This window comes from Phyllostomus discolor, chromosome 6, assembly GCF_004126475.2.
Source record: "Phyllostomus discolor isolate MPI-MPIP mPhyDis1 chromosome 6, mPhyDis1.pri.v3, whole genome shotgun sequence".
Taxonomy (NCBI): Eukaryota; Metazoa; Chordata; class Mammalia; order Chiroptera; family Phyllostomidae; genus Phyllostomus; species Phyllostomus discolor.
The window spans coordinates 13889578-13908220 of NC_040908.2; the positions used below are offsets into that span (position 1 = coordinate 13889578).

Consider the following 18643-nt stretch of genomic DNA (forward strand, 5'->3'; position numbering starts at 1 on the left):
CCCACCCTTTCCTAGGGGCATGGGGCAAAGCCCCTTGGGAAACTGAACTTTCACCTCTCCTCTCTTCTCACCTCAGCTCACCAATTTTGACGCTAGCCAATGAAGCGACGAGAAGATCTGGTAGGTGGGACTCAGTGTTGCTCTGTCTACGCTGATTGGACTGCGACGGCATGAGGGGCGGACCGCGTGGGCGGGCTAGGGACCCTCCCTCGGTGGGCGGGGAGAAGTGAGGGCGGTGCTTGCGCGCCGGGCGGTGGCAGAGTGGCCGAGGCGGATACGCATGCGTGGTAGGCGGAGCTCGGCTCTTTTACCAATATTACCAGCCCAGTTCTTCCTATCCTTGCCTAGCTAGGGCTGGTGTTTCCGCACCCCGTCGTGGACAGTGGCTGCTGAGTGGCCGCTCTGTGTTCGGGTCGTCATGGCTGGTTACGAATACGTGAGCCCGGAGCAACTGGCTGGCTTTGATAAGTACAAGGTAGCGCGGGCCCCGCGGACGCTCCGTTCCCCCTCGTCCCGGCCTCTCCCAGGCGGCTGAGGAGCCGCACGGTCCGTGTCACCTTGTGCCGCGTGGCTTAGGGCGGGCTGGCGGGCGTTTCTCCGGGGGTCTTGCCGAGCCGTGGGGCTTTGGGGTCGAGGTGCGTGGGAGCACCCTAGACTCGTCCCCCTACTCAGCTCTCACCCAGGGATCGCCTTTTCCTTCGGAGACTGCTCGGCGAGAGTAGAGAGAGAGAGAGAGAGAATTCCCTTCGCCTCTTTACTTCATCATCCTTATTATTTTGTAGCCCCCGGAGAGGTGATACAGTTGCCGTCTGTGGTGTCTTAATTGTCTTCATTTTAATGAACTTTCTGCCCGCCTCGCTTGTATACAACTTCAGAGACGGAGATGGTCGTTTGGCAGACGAGGCCCGGGGAGAGCGAGCGACTGCTGAGGCCATACTGCTGATGCCCTCGCTTCTCCCGGGAAAGGGGCTCCCGCAGCGGGAGCGTGTGGCGCCGGGGCTGCCGGCCGAAGTGAGCGCACCCCGGGAGGAGTTCTGTAGTGGCAAGAGCGCGGGCTTTGGATTACCTATAAACCCGAAACCGAAATCTAATTTATTGACTTGGCTCGGGGCCAAATCATAGTGTCTACGGTGCAACATGATTATAAGAATTTGAGAAGCTCCTGGCGTATAATGGGCCTTCGGTAAATGGTTACATGTCCTTCCGAGCCTGGTTCGTCGTCCCTGCTCCCTCCCCAGTGAATGAATGACTCTTCTCTCCGTCGTGTTGTCCGTGGTCCGAGCGAGAAATGTGGGTAGTAACCTTTCATTCTGGTTCCTCTTCCCCGCCCATCAGTCCGTGCATCGCCAGATGCTGGGTGTTCGGTCATTTTTATCCTAAACTAGAGGACTGGTTCCATTACCCACACTTCCCACGTACACTTTAAGTAATCTCTTTATTTGAGAATACTTGTAGAATAATTTAGTATACATTTGGAGGAAAATTGTGCAGATTGAGTACAGAGTCCCCATATATTCCACACCCAGTTTTCCCTGTTAACATCTTACATTAGTATGGCACATTTGTCATACTTAATGTACACATTATTAACTGAAGTCCATTATCTTTTTTATAAGCCAGTACTGTTGAAAGGTTTATTTATTTTCAGAGAGCGGGGAAGGAAGGGAGAAAGAGAGGGAGAGAAAGATCAATGTCTGAGACACATCAATTGGTTGCCTCTCACACGCCCAACATTGTGGACCCTCCTGCAACCCAGGCCTGTGCCCTGACCGGGAATCGAACCAGCGACCTTTCATTTTGCAGGCCGACACTCAACCCACCAAGCTACACCAGCCAGGGCTGAAGTCCATTCTTTTCAGATTTTCTTAGTTTTTAACCTAACATTCTTTTTCTGTCCCAGGATCTCATCCAGGATACCACATTACATTTAGGTGTCCTGTCTCCTAAGACCCCTCTTGGCTGTGACAATTTCTCAGACTTTTGTCTTTGGTAATCTCGATAGTTTTGAGGAGTCCTGGTCAGCTGTTTTGTAGTGTGTCTCTTAGCTGGGATTTGCCCGATGTTTTTCTCATGATCAGGTGAGGGTGATGGGTGTTCGGGGGGAAGGCTGCAGAGGTGGAGTGCCCTCTCACTGGGTCATGAAGAGGACATGCTGTCAACGTGGCTTACGCTGTTGATGTTGACTTTGACCACCTGGCTGAGCTCATGTTTGTCAGGTTTCTCCCTGAAGAGGTACGGTCTCTGGAAGGCAGTCACTGTGTGCAGCCCACACTTACTACCCTGAGGGCAGAGTAGAGACAATTTATATTTGGAATTCTGCATGGAAGATGTGTCTTTCCTTCCCAATGCATATTTATTTGCTCAGTCATTTCTATTAGTATGAGTTCATGGATATCTATTTTATACTTTGGGCTATAATCCAGTACTGCTTAATATTGTTGCTTACCTACATTCACCTTTGCCCTTTCAATCCTTTTTCTGTGTTTCACAGTGATCTTTAAAAAAATAAGCGTCTGGTCACAGCCATTCTTCACTTAAAACCCTCCGCTGTCTTCCCGCTGCTCTTGAGATTAAGTCCTAAACTTCATGACATGCTTCTGAATGGTCTGGCCCTAGGCTCTGTCCAGCTTCCCATCACGCCACTCGCTGTCTGCCTCTGCCAGCCTTAGTGTCCTCTCCCGCATCCCCCGTGTTTTCCAGGTCTTCACTGTTCTATCTTCCTTCCCCATTATCTTCATCTTCGCATCTTAAGTGTTGAATCCTCAGAGAAGCGTTCCCTCAGGACTGCTTTCCCCTCACCTGTGCTCGTAGGGCCCCCTCTGCTGCTTTGTGGAATTCGTTCTTCAGTGCGTCGCCCCATTAGCATGTAATGCCCCAGTGGCGAGACTTGTCTAAGGGCCACCCTGGCCTGGGCACTGCGCTACTGTGCGTGCTGGGCACCCGGTGCACATTTGTGGAATGAACGAATAACTCACAAAGTCATAGTGGGTTGTGTTTAATTGGAACTGGAAAAACTGTAAGGGACCTTAGAAGGTCACACGGCACAATCTTTTAAGCAAGATTGTGCCACAGCATTTTGAACGGAGGTGCTGCTGATTTGTCTTAAAATTTTAAGTGGAAAGAAGTTCCAGAGCCTTGGTAACCCAGGCCAGGGCTTTACAACTTTCACTGAAGGAGGTTATTAACCCAGATAACCTCCTGTTTTGCCTCAAGCTCTACTCCCCTTCTGTTACTTGTTTCGTACTACAAATATTGACATATAAAACTTTTTCTCCATTATTAGGATCTGTCTTTCTGGGTAATTGCCCACAGTACAGCTATTTCATTTACAGCAGTATGTGGAATAGGGGATCGACTTTTTCTTGTAAGCAAAGTTTTCTCTGGATCGGGGTCCCAATTTCCAGAAACTCTTAGTGTGCGTGTCTGTTCCTATTCCCCTGCCCTTCTGTTGCCTGACTCACTTCCAGTGTCTGACGGCAGATTTCCTATCAGCCCGGAAAACAAAGGTCAGTTAAGTAAGCATCCAGTGTTCAGTAAAGTACAGTTTGTTAATTTTATTTTAGTTATAATGAAGCTTCTTTATTAAAATAGGAGAGGGCACACATTTATTTCTTCTAGTGGAAGGTTCTTTACTCAATACTGTGTTCGTATTAAAAAGGATGAGTCCAAAGGTGGAGCCCAAACGAAAAATCTGTGAGGTTGGTTTCACTGGAATGTGAATCGCATCTCAAGACCTTTTCTTCCCGAAGATCACACGTTCCCATTGTGTGGCCTTTGACAGTGAGTCCTTTATGAGTGCTCACCGAATGCAAATGGCTCTCCCCATAAATGACTAAAAACCCAAAGTACTCCAAAGAGATTTTTATTTTATTCCCTGATGTGACCCTGTATATTAGAGCGAAGAGATGTGGAGAAAAATTGATACCGTAAAAGCAACTGGTGGAAAAATTACTTCTAAAGTAGTTTAATTTATCTTCCCCGGAGGTACATCTGAGAGCTACAGTTGGAAACCTGGCAGTTACTCAGAATAACTGCTGAAAGGGATGCACACGCAGAGTGGGCATTAGGTTTCTGGAATAAAAAACTGTCAGACGGTTGATTTGCAGTACAGAAGGGAGCATGGATGGATTCTGTGCTGTATATTCTCCTAACACTTGTGTTCTCTGTTGTGTTACCGCAGTTGTATTAAGCAGTTAAGTAATTAGTGTCTGCCTTCTCTTTTAGGATATGAGCTCTGGGAGGGCAAGGCCTTGTGGCTGTCTTGTTCAACACGGCCAAGGTCTAGCACATGAACAGAGTAGGCTCTCAACATATTTATTGAGGAATGAAAGCGTGAAGGAGTGTAAACCATTTTGGAAGTGCGGTAAAAGGGAGCGGTGTATCTGCTTACATTCCTCTCCTCTGCTTGTCCTTTCGTTGGACAGGTCTTGTAGTTGAAGGATTTTTCTACTTATCTAAGGGTGAAACTTTTATTGTGATTTACCTAATCTGACCTAGGGAAGGTATAATTTTAATTGATAGTGTAGCAGCTAGTTTCACATTGTATCATTCTGCATCAGAGAGGAAGTGTTCTGTGAAGTATCCTATTTGGTTTCAGGAATATAATGTGATGAGTTGTTTCTGCTGTTATGGTAGTTAATTTGGCTGTTAATAACAACCAGATTATGGGAACCATGATCATTATGAATTAATTATTATTACACTTATGGTTGTAAAGAGAGACTGTGTCTTGGTGGTAATGTTAAAGAACTAGAATCTGGCCTTTACCCTTACTGGTTCACACAATTTAATTTTGCTTCTTTTTTTTAATAATTAAATCTTTTAATTAAGATTTTGTTTATTTATTTTTAGAGAGGGAAGGGAGGGAGAAAGAGGGAGAGAGAGAAACAACAATGTGCAGTTGCTGGGGGCCGTGGCCTGCAACCTAGGCATGTGCCCTGACTGGGAATCGAACCTGCGACACTTTGGTTCGCAGCCCGCGCTCAATCCACTGAGCTACACCAGCCAGGGCTTAATTTTGCTTCTTTAATAAGCATTTATTGAGGGCTCATTCTGTGTCAGGCATAGCATTGTGGGGGCAAAAATTAAGCTAAGCTAAAATTCCTACCTTCAAGAGACCAAGTTTGGTGGCATATAGACAAGTAAATAATTATGCATAATTAAATGAAGTTAGCTGAGTTCACGGAGCTCAGCCTAGAAGGATGAAGGCTGAGTGGACCCAATAAATAAGGGAAAGGGGGAGAAAAGGCATCAGAGAACCGGACAGCGATGGAGGGCAAAGGGATGGAGGCCGGAGAGATTGTTTTCTGGGAACCACAATAAGTTAGATGTTTAAGCATAACGGTGCAGTGGCAGGAGATGAGACTGGGGAGCGAAGCAGGCCCTGTCCCAAGAGGAGGATTTGATGAAAGGACTTTTGGATTTTACTCTGTCGATGAGTGTTTCTATGGTCCAGGGACTATGGGCATCAGAATTCTGTAGGGAAAGGCTTTTTAATAGCAGATTCCCAGGCACGCTTTGGGAAGTTCAGATTAGATAGATTGCCATTATTTGGATGTTAAGCAAATATTAGGTTGGCCAAAAAGTTCTTGTGTTTTTTTTTTCTGCAAAATACATATTTTTGGTTTTCAGCAATAACTTTATTGATTTGGATAGTTTGAGTATGTCAGCAGTCTCCTGGGTGGTATCAAGTTGATTGTTCTCAATCGATGTCTTGATTTGATCGCTATCAATTTCAACTGGTCTACCAACTGTGGAGCATCGTCCAGAGAGAAATCTCTAGCATGAAACTGCAAACCACTTTTGACACATCCAATCAGTCACAGCACCTTCTCCTTACACAGCACAAATCTTTTTTCATGTTTCAGTTGCACTTTTACCATAATAATGAAAGCATAATGCCGAAAGTGTTGCTTATTTTCTTCCATCTTCAATATTAAAATGGCTACACAAGTTTTTTTAAATGCATACCGATAACGACAGCTGTCACAGTACAGGCAAACCAAACTGTTTTGAATGAAGTTAAAGACAGATAAGTGCTACTAGAGCATCTTATGGAAAAAAAAAACAAATGAACTTTTTGGCCAACCCAACACCGCAGACAGTTCTTGGGTATATTGCAGTGCTGTAGGTTTTGGGGAGCCACTTAAGAATTTTGAAGAGGATCAGATTTTAATATTAGGAAGCTTACCCTGGCAGATTATAAAAAATGAATTTATGAAACCATAAATTTATGAATGTATGGTGGTGGAGGTAAGGGTGATCTGGAGACAGACCTCGTAGGATCCCCCTGCATACAACTAGCACATTGCTTGTGGGGAGTTTTTATCGCGTGCTCTACTACCAGTCAACGTAAAACGTACAAATACGTTTCCCGCATACAATGTGCTAGGTAAGGGATGAGGAAGGGCCCGAGTCTAAGCAATGGGGATCGAAAGGGAGTTGGGGATTCTAAAAGTGGAGGTCATAGTAGCAGCTGGTTAACCTGCCCACTGTGTTTGGCCCATTAGAAAGTTTAATTTGACCCATATATACATTTCTCTTGATAAGCCAGAATATTGGATAACATTGGCCCTGAACTACTACTTCTTTTTAAAGATTTTATTCATTTACTTTTAGAGAGGGGGGCAGGAGGGAAAGAGAGAAATAGCAATGTGCAAGAGATACATCCATCGGTTACCTCTTGCACACCCCCTACTGGGGACCTGGCCCACAACCAGGCATGTTCCCCCACTTGGAATCAAACCAGTGACCTTGCAGTTCGAAGGCGGATGCTCAGTCCACCGAGCCACATGAGCCAGGGTGGACCTAAACTTCTTGACAAGAATTTCCTGAAGCTGACTGGTTTCCCATTTCTCTACCAGACCATAGGCTCTTGCAGGTCCTTTGTTCAGTTTACGTGCCCGACCCCTATGGACACTTGAGTTTGTGGTCCATGACTCAAGACTGTAAACTGACAGAACATGGCGCCTGACCAGTGGTGGTGCTGTGGGGGCCGAGGGTGAAAAATGCGGAGGGGTCTGGGATGACTCGGGTTCTGTCTGGTGGGCCGACTTGGCTGCAGGCGGCAGTCACGGAGGTAAGGGTTTTGCAAAGCATTAACCCTGGGAAGGTGCTCTTGGTAACAATAGCACCTAACGTTGTTGAGTCAAAAATTTAGTTCTATTGATAGTGCAGTGAGGGGGTGTTACTAATATATCATGAGTAACCAAATGCGGGAGAGTTTTATCTTACAGGAGCAATAATTATAATTTAAATGATAAATGCCGTTCAGCCTGCAGGATAACAATAACCTTTGGCATGAGGCCCCCCTCTTGGACAGGGCCACTTGAAGCTGTGGTTTTTGGACTTGGAATTAAAACTAAAACAAAATTCATGTTCTAAGGAAATACCACTTGTGGATAAATTGCTCTCTATGGAGGAATAGATCTGTAATGATTGAAAAGGTCAGAACAATTTCCTCCTGTTCCTGAGCCGTAGAAACACGAGAAATTCTTGATCTTCTCATTTTCCCTTACCATGGTCGCAAGCTGACTGTAATACCACGTGTTCATCATGGCCTTACCTAGATATGTTACAGTTAATTCACGTGTGACTTCTCTTTAGTTGTGCCCTGGTCTCCTTGAATAGAGTTGAGGAAGTGGCCTCTCTCACCTGTCTAAATACATTACTAAGGCTTGAAAAGCTTTTTTGTAGTCTTAAGTAGAGATTTACAAATGTCTCACAGAATTATTTTCGTAGTTGGCAGAGACAGAGGAGTCTTTCAGAAGGAGTGGGAAAAGGATGGATGGGAAACCTCTGCAGAGGGAGAGGGGGAGAGATTAAATGGTAGGGAGAAGGTCACTACATTTTTAGGTGCTGTTTGGAGGAAGCATCTCGAATTGGTTCTTTTACTCTTTCCAAAATACCAGTTCACTGATGATGGCTTGTTTTTCTAACCACTGTAATGCTTAAATATTAAGAACTTCTTTGCTGAATAAGAATTTATCCAGTGCGTAGGGGGGTTTGGGGAGAGATGTTTCCATCAGAGAGGCTGTGAACGAAGGCACAGGGACCTGGAAGACCACCGTGAGGGGGAGGTACAAGGAAGTGGTGGGTCTGAGAGGGACCGGGCCGCGCCTGGTGAGCTCAGGGAGGCAAAGTTGCAGTGGCGAGAGCGGTATCCTGGTAAGCACTGGATGATGATAATGATAGCAGGCATTTATATGGCACTTCCTATACGCCAGACTTTACATCTGTTACCTCATTTAATATCCACAAGTGCCTCGAGAAGTAAAGGTGCTGTTACTTTCCCCATTTCACTGAGACACACAGTTTAAGTGCTCCAGGTTCCCACGGCTGAGATTTGAACCCAGGCAACCTGGGTCCTGGGTCTGTGGACTTTGTGCTATGCTGCCTCTCAGATCTAAGAGTTAAATACAAATTCTGCCTTGCGGTTACTGGGTGTTTATGTAAGATATATAAACATTAGAATAAAGACCTTCGATGTCATGCTTCATTGCGTTTGTGTCTGATGTTTGCAGATGGGGAAATGTGCACTGACAAAAACAGAATCGGCTTAATTTCTCTTCCCCCGGTTGTAAATTAGTGGGGACAAGTGGGCTTTTATGGACTAGCCCTATATTTAGTTAAGTGTTGTGAACATCTCATTTGCTCTTAGCTGTGATTGAGATAAAAGGCTTTTGATTAAATAATTAGCTTTGGGACCGAAGTTAAAAAGAACCCACCTACTACTAGCTCCGTGATCTCGAGCAGGTAGCAGTGTCTCCGAACCAGGCTTCCGCATCCGTAAATTCGGGTCGTACCATCTCACAGGATCATGATCAGAACTGAAAGAGTTAATATTTATAAAGTGCCTGGCACAAAGTGCTAAGTATATAGTATTAACTCAATAAAAAATGCCCCTTGACTTTCGCGCTTCCCTGCTTATGAACATAGCGTATAATACAGGCAACCTCCCAGGAAGTAACACTGAGAGAAAGTATATATTTAATCATGTATAATAGTACAACAGGCAGAGAAAAGTAAATTTTAAAAAATTTCACTCTCCTGTTTAACCTTCCACGTGTTTATCATAAGTTTAGTATCCAAATCCCTCAGCAAGGATTTCAGGTTTCTTCCCTGAACTGTTACTGCTCTCGTTTTCTCCTCTCCTCTCTTGTTAGAGCTTAGCGTAAATGAAGTCTAGCAGGCGGACCTGTTCGTCCTCGTGACTCACGTGCTCCTGTCTCATTGTTCCAGCTCTTCTCCAATCCTTTCTCACCACCATCCTCTCTGACTTCTCAGCAGATACAAGTGATGATATTTGGTGACATGGGGTGGCATTTGGTGACATTGCTACTGAGACGTGTTCTCCGTGGGTGTAGTTCTTAAGAGTCACGTTTGATCTGCACAATGGAATACTGCGCAGCAGAAGGAAAGAGGAAGGCATTCCTGCCCTTTGCGGCAGCATGGGCGGACCTGGAGAGCATTATGCTAAGTGAAATAAGCCAGGCGGTGAAAGGCGAATACCGTATGATCTCACTTATAGGAGGAATCTAATGAACAAAATAAACTAATGAGCAAAATGGAACCGGAGACACGGACCAGGGAGCAGACCGTTAGCTGCCAGAGGAAAGAGGGGAGAGGATGGTGGAAAGAAGGGGAAGGGAGTCGTCAAAGAACATTCAGGAATAACCCATGGGCATGGACAACGGGGTGGGGATAGACTGTGGGAGCAGGAGGTGGGTGGGACGGAGCAGGGCAAAGGGGGGAAAATTGGGACAACTGTAATAGAATAAACAAGAATAAAAAAAACTTTTTATTTCTGTCCCAGGGTTAATACAACCTTTTTTTTTCATTTTAAGTGTAGATTTGGTGTTTTTATATCATAGTAGATTGTTCCTAGCATAAGGCCTTGTATCTAGTAAGCATTAGTGAGTACTTGCTGAATTTCATTACACTTCTCTCACTAGAAATGCAGTATCTGAATCATCGTGGGGAGGCACGGGTGATGACCACCGAACTCACGCTGCGGCTTCTCCCGCTGGGGTGTGGCAGGGGTGTCTTTGGTGCTGGTTTCCACCAGAGCGGAGCGGTGGTCCTGAAACTTGAGAGCGCATCAGAATCACCTGGAGGGTTTGAAGAAAGACAGATTGCTGGGCCCCACACCCACAGTGTCTGCTTCTGTACATCAGGAGCGGGGCCCAGGAATTTGCATTCAGTTTGGCGACTACATTTTGAGAACCACCTCGTGAAAGAAATCCTCATTTGTTTGTACTGCAGCCAGAAGAGCAGTTAGTAAAACCCAGAAATGAATGTAAAGGAATAAGAAAGTATTATTCTGATGTTCATAAGTTAGCTTTCAAGCATCAGGTAGTCTTGATTTTTGTGGCTAGGAACCTCAGGGTCTCTTTTATCAGAAGAGAGAGTGATGTAGTGCTTTCAGAATTGTGTATTAGTTTTCTGTTGCTGGGGAACAACTTACCACAGACGGGGTGGGGGGCATAAAACAGCACACACCCACTGTCTCACAGTCTCTGGGCCAGGAGCTTGGGGGGTGGTAGGCGGCCGGCCCCTCTGATCGCGGTCTCACCTTCACCGCAGTGAAGTGTCCGCAGGGCTGTGTTCTCATCCGGAACTCGGGGTTCCTCAGCCGGGATCGGGTGCTTGTTGGCAGGATTCAGTTCTTCCAGTTGTAGGGCTGAGGCTCCTGGCTCCTAGGGGTTGCCCTCTTTTCCTGGCCACATGACTCTTACCGTAGGCCGTTCACATCATTGCTGTTGGCTTCTTCAAGGTCAGCTGTAGACTCTTGTCTAAACTGCTAAGATGGAGTCTTACATATGGAATCTACCATGAAAGTGGTGTCTCTTCACCTTTGCCATATAATGTATCCTAATCAACACTGTGACATCCACCACCTTTGCTATATTCTGTCTGTTAGAAGCACGTCGCAGGTTCCAACCTCAAGCAGTAGAATGAACCATTAAGGGGAGGGGATTGATACAAGAGCTTGACTTATTGGAAATTGACCTTAGCATGTATCTGTCACAAATCAAAAAGCAGAGAAGTGTGTATTGGGGGATACTATGGGAATAATGAATTTCAGTACAGGGGACCTAGGTAGCCCATGATTGTACTGATACTTGAACCAGCACAGGGGAGTCTGGTTTAAAACAAAGCTGTCAATCTCCCAGAAGTGTTCTGAGACGGCTCAGAAAGGACTTACAGGTAGATCTTCCTGTTGAGTAGCCATGTTACTCTCCAAACTTTATATCTCTTCATCTGCAAAATAGGAATAATCTATGTTAACTATCTTAAAATATCAAATAAGAGACAGATATACAAATAATTTTCCTTTGGAAACTAAATATACAACACAATACAAATGTAAGTGGTATTATTAACAGGAGAAGAGGAAGAGGAGCTTCCCTTTATGAAGTTAAAAGTTGGCCCAGTTTCTGGGGGAAGATAGGTTTGGTGAAGGGAGTGACACTTCTCAGCACTGATAGATTAATTCTGTACTACTGCTCCTTAAGTCAGCATGCACAGTAGCTCATGCATCTGTTCATTCGTGTGTGCAAACGCTCAGATGTGTTTATCCAGCTCAGTCTACTACTGTGCGGTAGAAGCAGAAGGGGTCAGGTCGGGAAGCTTTCTCCGTTCTCTTACCTGTCTGTATATCTCAGCGCTCAGTGAGCCCCGTGTTTGTGCGTGGGAGGCAACTCTTAGTTAAGTGTTGAGCGAGCAACAAGTGGAGCCCTGGTTTTATGTTCGGGACTTCGGTGACTGGCCCGGAGGGTTGGAATGCCAGGGCTGAAGAGCTCTGCTCCGGGAGTGGTAGAGCATGTGTTGGCCACAGGAGTTTCTGCCCCTGTAAAGACTTAAAACGTAAACATGTTTGAGTCACGAGACCTTTCAGAAAGGAACTGACCTCCATACCTTCCCAGTGCCTTATGAGACACTGAGCTTTATTGTGCAGGGGCAGCAAAGAGAGAGAGAGAGTTGACATTTCTTTTCTCTCTCCTGAGTTCTTAAGAGAGGATGATAATATGTTTATTTCGTTTTAGAGATGTCTGGAAAGTTGTATGAAACTCATTGTGAACTTAAGACAATTCTTTGTGGCTGTCTTGCTTTTTACTCCTAAAAACATGGATGCTTTTGCACTTAAGAGTTTTGTAAATTATTTGTAAAAATCAGAAATGCCATTTTGGGTTTGCTTACATCTCAATATGTACAGTTTATGAAATATTAGATTATATTCAAGCCACCTTTTATAGATTTCCACAGTTAATTAAAATGTTTTACAAGTATAAAGTAGTTTATGTTTTAGATGCCTAAATACAGGTCTTATATTAAAAATAATTTGAGAGTAAGAGTCCTATTCTCATATTGATTAGAAGACAGATAAAGCAAGAGAAATCTGCTAACTATACACAGTTGAACATTTCTTGGGACAGTAGCCTCAATCTAATTAATAAGTTACCCAGACCTCTGTATTTAGTGCAAGGGTGAGTCAGTTCATATCAGTTTCTTATCAGTACACAGAAGGGACTTAAAATATAGCACCTGCATAAAGGAAATACTTTTAGGTTCAAGGAGGTGGTTCCATAGTTTTTCTTTCGTTAGAGCCAATTTCCTTCTTAAATTAAGAGGAGACTCACATTTCTAATGTCCTTTTCAAAAATGGGCATTTCACAAGATATTTCAGAAGTAATTTAGAAGTTACTGTGCTGCTCCTAATGTTACCCGTAATTGTCTCTTGCGTGGTGTACCTTAACAGTGTCTTAACTGGTTTCATTTTCCCTTTTGCCCCCTTACAGTCCATTTTCTACACTGGACTCAGTGTGATCCTTTAAAAATATAAATAAGGACATGCATGGGCTTAGATAAACTTCAGCCCACCGTGGTCCTGCTGGGTGGTGTCCGCCTTGGTCTCCAGTCTCATCTCAAACTACTCTTCCTTCTGTGCTAAGCTGTAGCTACATTCATTGGTCTTCCAGCAGTATTTAAAGTATTTCTAGCTTTGTGCTCTTTGCACATTTTGTTCTCTCTGCCTGGAAGGTATGTTGGGACTCCCCAGCCCTCCCCCCACTGCCCCACAGGGGTGGGCAAAAGTAGGTTTACAGTTGTATGTGAAATAGTTTATTATTATGTTATTATTTGTTACTGTGTTATTTTCTTTTTTCTTAAAGATTTTTATTTATTTTTTAGAGAGAGGGGAAGAGTGGGAGAAAGGGAGAGAAACATCAGTGTGTGGTTGCTTCTCATGCATCCCCCCCTGGGGACCTGTCTTGCAATCCAGGCATGTGCCTTACACTGGGAATTGAACTGGTGACCCTTTGGTTGGGAGGCTGGCACTGAATCCACTGAGCCACACCAGCCAGGGCTTATTGTGTTATTTTCCATATAAACAATTGTAAACCTATTTTTATATATTTTTAGTTTTCTTTTGCTTTTTTGGTACACATTATATATAAATGCACAGATCTTGAATGTATAATTTAATGAACTTTTACACATGTGTATATCCATGTAACCACCACCCAGGTCAAGATACAGAATTACTGCCAGCGTTTCAGAAGGCCCCCATTCAGCCCCTGTCACCGAACTACTCTTATGATTTCTTTTGCTGTAAATTAATTTTGTCTGTTTTTGAACTTCATATAAAGGGAATCTATACCAGAATGTCCTGACTAGAGTCTTGTTTCTTGGACTCACTATTTTGTCTCGTACATTCCTTACCTGACTGTCTCCTCATCTTCCAGGGCTCGGCTTCATTCCCCTCTCCTTAAAGAAGCTTTCTCCGACCGCTCTGGTTGGGCGCACTCCCTGGCCCATTATCTTCATGCACAGCACCCTCTTTATTTCCTTCATAGTTTCACCACAACTTACGATTACTAGTTGTTTCTTGCTTACCATCTATTCCACACTAGTCTGTAGACTCGGTGAGCACAGGACACAGTTTCGTCTTGTCCACCATTCTCTTCACAGTGGCCTGGTGCGATGCCCGGCAAAAATCACAGGCAGTCATGGAATTTACTTCATTCCTTTGTATTGAAGTAAAAAAAAGTTTTGAAACTTAACTAATATTAGACAAAATGCTATTGAAGGTAATTCTGGATTTTGCTAAGACTTTATGAATATCTTGTGAGCAGATAGATAGAGATGACAGTACAGAATTGTATACCCAAATGAAAATGGTTAAATGTAGGAATTGCGGTCTTGAAGCAGATGTTTAGAGGTTCTACCCTGATCAGTATTTTTACAGACTTAAGTGAAGGCATCATCACCATGACAGGTTTACATGCTGAGAGTTTGGGGAGGCGTAGCTATTATCTCGGGTAACTGAGTTTGATGCTGGAGAGATTTGGAGGGGATGGATAGAAAGACGAGTCTATCAAGATGAAATTTAAAGTGGGAAGTGCAGAGCCTTGCACTTAGGTTCCAACAGTCACCCTCAAATTAGCACAGAGAAAGGTGGCTTAGTAGTCCATGTGAGAAAGGCCCGAGGCGTTCAGGTGGCTGAAGTGGTGTGTAAGTCTGCAGGATGACTGTGTTGCCGTAGGACATTAATATGCTCAGCATCAGTTAGAGAAACAAGTTATTGAGAAGGAAGGGCGTGTAGTCAAGTTCTTGTTCTGCTCAGTGCACCACTGGAAACGCTCCTTTTGCCCTGGATCGCACCTTTGTGTGTGTTGGTTTAACAACAAATTGGATTGCCTGGCGCACAGGCCGCCTGTTTTGTGAATAAAGTTTTATTTGAACACAGCCATGCTCATTTGTTTACATATTTTCTGTGACTCTTTTCCTGCTTCATTGGCAGTGTTGGGTGTTTGTTACAGAGACCTAAAATATTTATGATCTGGCCCCTGACAGAGAATGCTTTTGAACCTCTGGTCTAGGGAGCTAGACCTAGGTGATGAAGGAGGTGGGAACCATGGCAAAGGGGAGCAGGAAAAGGACCACGGGATGTTCTCAGGTGAAGACATCTGTGAGGTGTGACAGGGAAAGCTGTTTTCAAATATGGGAAGGAATGTTGTTTGGATAAAAAATTAGACCCTTGTCTGCCTAACCTCATAAGGTTCTGAGATTTTGCACAGCAATGATTCTCTCAGACTCAGTCTGTGGTCCTCAAGCATCTCTCCAAGGCACTAGCTGGTCTGGCCCGGCAGATTTGGGGTCGAGCAAGGCACAGTGGACCTTCTCAGCGGAGTATCCTCTCGGCTAGGTGTATGTCAAAACATCATTCCACTGGAGACTAAACATATATTTAGCCAGCCTTACCAAATAACCTAAATCTAGCTTAACACCTTTAAAAGCTTATATTTTACTTGGTTTTTTTTTTTCACATATATGGAAGGTTCGAATCATTCTTCTTTCCTACTATTGATTCCCAAGGTGGTTTCAAGCTTCTTTGTTTATACAAAGTGACCAGTGACCTTAAAAAGCACTCAGGTGCGTAAGGCTGAAACACAGTGTTCTTTAGGTTTGTTGCTTGCTCTTTTGTAATCTCATCTTAATCTTTCTCGCTGTACTGGAGTTCATCAGCTTATTACTAAATGTAAAAGAGTCATTTTGACAAACTAGCCTTGTATTTTAGTTCTCAACATTCTTTTCATAATTCTACTGGTCTCCTGAAATAGAGATTTAGAGTTAAAATTTCAGAATTTAAAAAGAGCTTTTCAAATCAAAATACCATCAGTTAAGGACCTTCTTTTAGATCTAATTCAAATCACGGAAAGCTGTTGAATGAGACTCATTCAGCAAACATTTGAATTAAGAGCATTGTATTTTGTGTATCATATTTAGCTATTTTGTGATTAGCTATTGTTCTGAGTTGGGCTCATTACAACTTTTGTACTTTTCAGTGGGTGGTGGACTGGAAATGGGTGGTTTTCCCGTTTATCTGGCCTGCTGGCTACATCCCGTGGGTCTGGGTGCAGACCTCTGTGAAGTGGAGGAGACCAGGGCCTTCCCACCTTGTCATCGGCAGCCCTTGGGGGTTCATTCTGGTTCTGTGTCCTCAGATCTGAAGACTTAAATTCAGACATTGTGTCAGTCGAGAACTTCATTCTGCAGAAGTGCAGATGTAGTGGTATCTGTTATGCGGAAAGCTTTGTAAGATAGTACAGAACCATGAAGTGAAAGTTGATTTTGATAGGAGCAGTGTAATACTCGTTTAAGTAGGCTCTTGCTGAGAGTATGGATGCAACTCCATAGCTTCTGGCTCTGGCCAGCAGAGGCAAACTGTGTTCTCCATCCCTATTTTCTTTTCTTTTCTTTTCTTTTCTTTTCTTTTCTTTTCTTTTCTTTTCTTTTCTTTTCTTTTCTTTTCTTTTCTTTTCTTTTTAAAAAGGTTTTGTTTGCTTGTTTTTAGAGACAAAGGAAGGGAGGGAGGAAAGAAACATCAATGTGTGGTTGCCTCTCACATGCCCTCTACTGGGTACCTGGCCTGCAACCCAGGCATGTGCCCTGACTGGGAATTGAACCAGCGACCATCTGGTTCGCTGGCTGGCACTCAGTCCACTGAGTGACACCAGCCAGGGCCCCATCCCCATTTTCTTCCCACAGTTCATCTCAGATCTTTTGTCCACATTACCCCATTTCAGTCAGAATGGGATAGAGAAATGGGGGCACTCAGACATGGAGTCTTTCGAATAAACATTCAACTCTCTTTGCTTACAGTATTTTAAAATACTTTTTTGTTCCATCATACTTAAAAAAAGATTTATTTATTTTGAGAAGAAAAGAGTTAGAGAAACATTGATGTGCGAGATATACATCAATCAGTTGCCTCTAGCACACCTCCAACTGGACACCTGGCCCGCAACCCAGCATGTGCCCTGACTGGGAATTGAACTGATGACCTTTCACTTCTCAGGCCAGCACTCAGTCTTTTGAGAGACACCAGCAGGGTTGTTCCATCATACTTTAAGTCTTGAGGCACCCATGAGAAAATATTCCCTGCATATTCATAAAACTTTCAGGAAGGAATTTTGATCTTTATGATTAAAAAAATTAGATACTCAAATGGTTTACTATTTTCTTTATATGCATACCAAGCATAAGTACAAAACACAGTCAAACTTTTTTCAAACATTTGGTTAGTATGATGTTGCTTAAATGTTGGCTGGACGAATTAGGTAATATTCCCACTTCTTAAGGATGGGAATTGTCCCTACCCCTACGTAATAGAGTACTCTAGTGTGTGTGTGTCTGATGAGTATACATCACTCTTGAAGTTTTAAATATTTATATAACAGAGATTGTTAAAATTTCCTTTGAATTTTTTACTAAAGTAGCTCAATAATTGGGGAATAAACTTGGCTACAAGAGAATTCTGGAAAATAACCAGAAACCTGTTATTATCTTCCTTTGCTTATTTATGCAATCCGTCATTATTCTTTTGATGCTCAAACACATTTAATAATAATAATAATAATAATATCTAATACTTATATAACACTTATTGTGGGCCAGGTACGATTCTAAGTGGCTCATGTGTATTATTATATTAACTTATCTAATCCTTACGGCAACACTTTGAGGTAAAGGCTATCCTCATTTTACAGGTGAAGAAAGTAAGCAGAGAGGTTAAATAGCTTCTTCAAGGTCACACAGCTAGTCAGTGCAGTAGTAATGGTACCAAGTGGTAAAACAACTAGATTCCTATAAGTTGAGAGGGGTGAAGAAGGTTGAGAAGTTGCAAGGTTATGTTTGAATGCATATAGTGTACATTTTACGGATCCTACAGATTTTTCTACTGACAACATAATATAAAGGTTAATTGAGTAAAAAATTATCTGGGTATGCTTGACAGTTTTTGCCTCATTTACATTGCTCCTCCAGTTTTATTATTCAGATGATGACATCATGTAAATAGACATATTCCCCAAGTTACTTTTGTACTATTATTTTCAGTTAAGAAATTGTTCTGTTTGCTAGTATGTAAGGATTAACTCTGAGTATCTTCTTTTATTTCTTTTTATTTCTTAACAGTACAGTGCTGTGGATTCCAATCCCCTCTCTCTGTATGTCATGCATCCGTTTTGGAACACTGTAGTAAAGGTAAGGGGATTCATAGGCATGCACTTATGTTTTAGAAAGTTTTAAATATTTTAAACTGTTTTGTGGAGTGTTACAGATGTAACGGTCAGCTTAATGAGATATCTAGAGAGACTACCCCTCCCATCTCATTTCTCTTAGTCACATACAAAGGGGGACCCCCCCGCAAAAAACCCCCAGAATTATCATCTGGAGGGTGGGCCCCTTGTAGTAGACTACCCCACTAACCGAGTGTTCTAGGAACCCGTCTGCATCAGTGCACCAGCTGGTGTTGTGTGAGAGGCTGCGTTCAGCTTCGGTGAAATTTATTTTGAAGACTCAGTGCGTTTGCCCATTTCATGATGGGTGATTTACAAGTGCACCTGCCCACATCACGCTGCCTGTTCAGCAGTTTTTGACCAAAAAACGGCATGAGCCCTGTGCCCCAACCTCCCTATTTGTTCAGTCTCACCCCAGTGACTTTTTTTTGTTTCCCTGAATGAAAAAAGTCCTCAAAGGGAAATGTTTTGTCAATTTCACATTGACAAACTGCAGAAGCACTAAAAGGCACCAAAATCAACAAGTTCAAAAACTGTTTTGAGTGGTGGAAAAAAGTCTC

The 18643-nt window shown here is 43.4% G+C and overlaps 1 protein-coding gene across 1 annotated transcript in view; it reads left to right on the forward strand.

Moving 5' to 3' along the window:
- The first annotated feature begins 298 nt into the window (after positions 1–298).
- SELENOI (selenoprotein I) overlaps positions 299–18643 on the forward strand; it is a 39558-nt gene continuing 21213 nt past the window's right edge. Inside the window, exons 1-2 of the mRNA XM_028517002.2 lie at positions 299–475; positions 17980–18048. Of these exons, the coding sequence (XP_028372803.1) occupies positions 419–475; positions 17980–18048 (126 nt within the window). The 5' untranslated portion in view covers positions 299–418. The remainder of the gene's footprint in view (positions 476–17979; positions 18049–18643) is intronic.